This window comes from Gracilinanus agilis, chromosome 5 (assembly GCF_016433145.1).
Source record: "Gracilinanus agilis isolate LMUSP501 chromosome 5, AgileGrace, whole genome shotgun sequence".
Classification (NCBI taxonomy): Eukaryota; Metazoa; Chordata; class Mammalia; order Didelphimorphia; family Didelphidae; genus Gracilinanus; species Gracilinanus agilis.
In genome coordinates, this window is record NC_058134.1 from 305,446,590 (window position 1) to 305,452,648 (window position 6,059).

The 6,059-nt window shown below is 49.4% G+C and overlaps 1 protein-coding gene across 1 annotated transcript in view; it reads right to left on the reverse strand.

Moving 5' to 3' along the window:
- Positions 1-6,059, reverse strand: part of TTLL8 (tubulin tyrosine ligase like 8) — a 111,621-nt gene that overhangs the window by 74,412 nt on the left and 31,150 nt on the right. The window contains exon 9 of the mRNA XM_044679286.1: positions 4,072-4,264. Coding sequence (XP_044535221.1) covers positions 4,072-4,264 — 193 coding nt within the window. The remainder of the gene's footprint in view (positions 1-4,071; positions 4,265-6,059) is intronic.

The following is a 6,059-nucleotide window of genomic DNA, read 5'->3' on the forward strand; positions in this document are numbered from 1 at the left end:
CCAGCACAGCACCTGGCACACAGGAGGTACTTAATAAATGTCTGTCCATTGATACCTCTTCATGGGATAAAAGCACCACCCGCAAGAACAAGGAATGAATCTGTAAGGGAAGGCAGCAGATCTGTGCCAGCCCCCTCAGGAGGAGCCAAGAAACCATGGGGCAGAGGCTTAGGAGGCTACGTGAAGGGGCAGCACTTGAATGGGGCCTGGAGGAAAGAAGGAGAAATGTCAGGCTTAAGGTCAGGGAGCACATCAGCGTGAGCACAATTCCACGGGGAGGAGTCGCACGTCTCGGTGGAGGGCAGGAGAAGGAGCCAAGCTGTAGATCCATCTGGCTAAGGTCATCGGTGGGCTTGGGAATACTTCCGTGGCAGGACAGTCCCAGCGATGCAGGTTCCAGCCCGTCCTGAGCAGCTCTCAGCCATGTCTTCTCGCGAGCCATTCGCAGGGTGTCCATCCAAGGTGTCTGTCTCTCCATCCGCCGAGCCACGGGAGCTTCCTCTTACTGGAGTTCTTCAAGCAACATCTAGATGGCCACTTGTTGGGATTCTTTTGGGGATTGGCTTGTCTGTTTTGTCTGTTTTTCCAATCATATGACTTCCTGATAACGCTCGTGCTCTCTTCTCCTGAGGAGTCTGTCCGCACGGTGCCTGCTAGGTGTGAGGCGTTGTGTCGAGATCTTTATTACACTGATCTCATCTGATCTGTACAGTCACCCTAGGAGGGGTGTGTGTGTGTGTGTGTGTGTCTGCTGCTGGCATGCCCATTTTACAGATGATGACACTGAGGCAAACTGAGGTTAAGTGGCTTGCCCAGGGTCACCCAGCTATTAAGTCTCCGAGGTTGGATTTGGACTCCAGGCCAGCACTCTACTGTGGCACTGCCCAGCTGCCTCTACTGGCATCTTTTAGATAAGAAGTTCAGTGGTAGACCTAAAACTACTGATGATACAAAAATTAAGTCACTGCAACTTCTCTTCTCTGTTTTTCACCCACGATGCTCCAGCTCTCCTCCGAGCTTTTGTGCTGACCATCTCCCTCGCCTGGTTTGCCCTCCCACGTCACCTCCATGATGAAGTTCAAGCACCGCCTTCTATACAAAGTCTTTCTCGTTCCTTCGAATTGCTGGTGCCCTCCTCTAAGCACTCCGTATTTTATTCCTTATATAATATCTACACACACACACACACACACACACACACACACACACACACACACACATACATGTATACGCACACACATCGCCTGCCTCAATAAAACATGAGCTCCTTGGAATGAGAGAGAATTTGCTTTTTTTGGTTTGGTTTCTGTATGCCCAGCCGGCACAGTGCTTGGCACACAGCAGGAGTTTAATAAAGGTAAGCTGACTGAGAGCTCTTCTTCCTGGGGCCAAGAAGAAAGCCTTGCTCTCTTGGTGATGTCTAAGACTCAACCCTTCTTCCCCCGGAGCTCAGAGTACACCTGTGGGAAGAGGGGCTGCACTTCTGTCTTCCCTGCCTGCTGTGTCTCGTTGTCTCTGCTCTGACATCCCCGGTAAAATCCAACCCAAAGTCTAAAACAAAATCACGCAGGAAAGAAAAGCTGCCAGACAGTTGCCTGTTAGGCTCGTTTCGTCCAAGAACTATGCTTGATGGCCAAGGGCAGGGGCCCAAAGACCAATGGATGTCACAAGAGGAACATGTTATGCGAAGAAAAGGAGAAGGTGGCCTTGGCACGTCAGCCCCTGGCACGGTGCACAAAGCAGTCGTTGGAAAAATGCTGGTTGAATGGAAATGAATTAAATTGAAAGAGCTTGTGGGTGCTTTTAATACCATATTGAATCCCTGAAAAGATTAAAAGAGCTTGGCCTTGGCTGAGAGTTTGGGCTGGACCATTCCCTAAGCTTGGAAAGTTTTCTAAGACTTGGGGAAAATAAAACCACATAAAAACTTCAAAAATAAGTTCTGAGATTGATTGGAAACTTTTTAGTAAGGATTGTAGGAAAGGGTAGGTAGCAAGATGTAAAAAAATGTATAAGAATGGTGAGAATGGATAGAGTCGGGCCTGGAAATGATAGGAGTTCAAATCTGGCCTCAGACACTTCCCAGCTGTGTGACCCTGGGCAAGTCACTTATCCCACCCATTGCCCAGCCCTCACCACTCTATTGCCTTGGAACCAACCCACAGTATTGATTCTAAGACAGAAGGGAAGGTTGTTTTTTTTAAAGAATGAAATTAAATCCCCTTGTTATATGACGGTATCTAATTATCTCCTCGATAATATAATGATACGTCAAGGATACGACCAAGAGGAGAATCTGTTCGGACTTAATTTTCCATGATGCTCAGGGCTGGGAATTCTCTGGTTGGAGGGCTTCAGGTCAGTGACTTTTTCACAGATGGAGCCTGATTGGTGGGGAACATTCCACGAGATCTGAGGTTCGAAAAGCTGGGGGCCCCCAGTCAAAAACAGAGTATCAAAGTCAATGGTGGGGTGGTGGGAAGGAGCTACACAGAAAGGGGAGTGAAGAGGCCTTCAGAGCCTCTGAGGAGTGGACAAGTTGCCAAATGTGGCACCAGGAGAAAAGGAGAAAAGCATGAGCTGAGAGTCCAGGCCCAAAACTCAGCAGAGGTCTTGCTGCGAGCTGCACATTGGCACCCAAGGAATGGACATTGGGTGGCAACAGTTTCCTCACCCCTGAAGTAGTTCCGTCTGTTCCTTCATTAAGTTTTTCCCAGGAGCTTTCTATCCAACCCTCTCTTCTAGGGTGATTCAACAGACTACAACTATTTAGGGTTTGATGCAGAAAGGGCTTTTTTGTTGAGGGTTATTTTTGTTTTGTTTTTATTTTTTAATTCCAAATTTTCTCCCTCCCCTCACCCTCTCTCCACCATCCACTGATGTCCTTCTCTTCCTAGTTAGCCAAATCCTAATTAAATGATTTTTTTTTTACATTTTTAAACCCTTAACTTCTGTGTATTTGCTCCTAGGTGGAAGAGTGGTAAGGTTGGGCAATGGGGGAATCTGATGATGGGCTAATAATAATAAGGGCTAAACAGTCCCACTGAATTGATGACAAGGGATTCTAGAGGCTAGCTTTCCAGTCTCTGGACCCCAGCAGATGGTAACAGAGCAAAATATGTTCCTGAACAGGCTAGAATGGGCTAAGGAGACGGTGACTGACATCACAAGAGACCAGCAGAATCACCCAGAAGAGATGATGAAGCAGAGGAAGGAGACACAATAATATTCAGTAAAGAGAGGGACAAAGGCAAAGATAGGGAAAGGAAGAGACAGAGAAAGAGAAGCAGACAGAGAGGAAAAACAGGAAGAAAAGAGAGACAAAGAAGGAGAGAGACATAGACAGGGAGAGGAAGAGACAGAGAGACACAGAGAGGGGAAATTAGGAAGAGAAGAGAGACAAAGAGCAGAGACACAGTCAGGGAGAGGAAGAGACAGAGAGACACAGACAGAGAGGGGAAATTAGGAAGAGAAGAGAGACAAAGAGCAGAGACACAGACAGGGAGAGGAAGAGACAGAGACATATAGAGAGAGGCTCGACAAAGACAGCACCTGAGTCGTGTTGCCCAGGTCATTTACGTGCTCTGGCCAGGTGTCAGTGTGTGTATGTAGGTGTGTGCACACGCCTCTGCTCTGGTCACTGCTATCTATCTACACATGTACTCCCCCGCCTGGTGTAGTGGTTAACATGGGAAGATGTCCTGGTACGTGCCATCTCTGCACTGGCAGTGTTGTTGGACTGACCGTCCCTTGTTCATAGAATTGACAGAGCTCCTGAGCTGTCTGGGGGTCTTGTCTGAAGGAGGGAAGCCTCGGACATGACACTGGCATTAGCCATGTGCCCCCAGAGGGAGAGCTGCCTCTGATTCTCTATCTAGTGGAGCCAGCCTTTGACAGCCAGACGCTCTTTCTGGGAAGCTCTGCTGTGGGGGCAGACCCTGCGCTGGACAAAGAGGAAGCGGGGAGCTGATGCTACGTGTGCTCAGCACCTCCGTCTCCACGCCGAGGCAGGCCCTGCCCAGCATGAATCTCCCCGGCTGCCCTAGAGTACCGAAAAGCCCCTCTTCTTACTGGATGAGGTTGTAGTACTGCTGGATGAGCTCCTTCCACTCCGACTCGGACAGGGTTTTCAGGGATTCCGCCGACAGGTCAATGTCATCATGCTCCAGTTGACCAAGGTAGGTCTCACACACCTTGCAAGCCGCTTCTATAAGTTCCCCCGGGAGGTCCAGGGCAGATTTCCTGTCTTCAGGACTCCCTTGATCTGAAAAGCAAACGCACCCAGAGGTATGATGAGTATTACAGAATGGCAGCACCTCGGATCCGCTGTCCAACCTGTACCGGAGCAGGGATCCGCTAAGGCGAGGGGACCCAGCCTCTAGCTGAAGACTCCTCCCAAGACGGAAGCCCTGGCCTCCGAAGGCCGTCCATTCCCCTCGCAAATCACATCGAAAGCTTTTCTAAAGCTTAAGCCTAAATCTGCTCCTGGGCACTGGGCCTTCGGGGACCAAACAGACAAGTCTAATGCCAAGTTTCCATAAGACAAAATATCTGACGCCGGTCACCCTGGGTCCTCTGTAAGTCAGCGTCCTTCCATTAAACATCCTTCGTCCCTTAGTCCGTCTGTATATGGCCTGATCTCCAGTTCTCTCAATCTCTGATCAAACAGACTCCAGTTTGTCCATATCCTTCCTAAACTGTGGCCCCCAGAGCAAAAGAGAATGTCCCTGAGGTGGGCTGGACCCCTGGGCGGGGCTGAGGATGGTTCTGGATATTCTGCATCTCAGAATGCGGCCGAAGGTCACATACATGCCCTTTGCTGGCTGCCACACGTAAGGTCGACACCTTGCGAGCTTACGCTCCATTAAAATGTCCTGATCTTTCTCGGACAGCTTGCCCTCTAGCTGGCTAGGCCCCCCTTCCCAGCCTCCTGTTGTGTGCCGGCACACGGAGCCAATAACAACTTGATTGCCGTCTCTGGGTGGTGGGAGGGGAGAGTGCGAGAGAATTTGGAACTCAGGATTTTGAGGAATGAATGTTGGAAGTTGTTTTTGCATGTAATTGAAAAAATAAAACATTCCTCTTTCAAAAGACATGTGCAGGTCTCCGTCCTCATCACCGTCAGGTTGCAGCTGGCTAGGTTCATGCTTTCCTTTATTATGTCAACATCTTTCAGAAAGTTTCCTTGTGCTAGCTCCCTGTCACCCACAAACTGGGAAAGTATGCGTTGGCCCCCGACAAAACGAGAGAGCGCACATATTCAGGGCCCCCCAAATATTTCTGAAACTCTCGTGAACTCAAGGGAAGGCTGGCCAAAACCCGAACCCCTGCCATCTGGGCCATTTCTCAGAGGGTTCTCATATCAAAGATGGGCACTGAATCGCTGAGAGGATGGTCCTTCTGATGACAGCCTCCCCTCTCTCTCCTTCCCAACTCCCAATGGACACAGCCAACTGACTGAGCCAACTCACTGACCAAAGTCATCTCTGACCTTACCAAGTGCCCCGTGGCAAGAGAGGCTCTTGGAACCAAGATCCGCCACGTCATCAATCAAGATGGTGATGACACCACTTGACACTTGTGCACTTCTTTAATGTGACAAAGGTTTCAAGACTGCCCAAGACAACCTTTGGAAGCAAACCAAACTGGGATGGCTGTCTCTGTTTTATATAGGAAGAAGCTAAAGCTCAGAAAGACACACACACATAGACAGAGAGAGGGAAGAGGGGAAAAGAGAGAGAGAGGGAGGGAGGGAAGGAGGGAGAGATAGAGGTGGGAGACGGACAGGGAAAGGGATGGAAAGTAAGACAAAGAGGAAAAGGGAAGAAGATACAGAGAAAGACAGAGAGAGAGAGACAGAGAGACAGACAGACAGAGAGACAGAGACAGAGAGAGAGAGACGAGACAGAGAGAGAGAGAGAGAGACAGAGGAAGACAGAGAAAGAGACAGAGAGAGAGAGAGAGAGAGACAGACAGACAGACAGAGACAGAGACAGAAAGACAGAGAGAGACAGAGAGACAGAGACAGAGACAAGAGAGAGACACACAGAGAGACACAC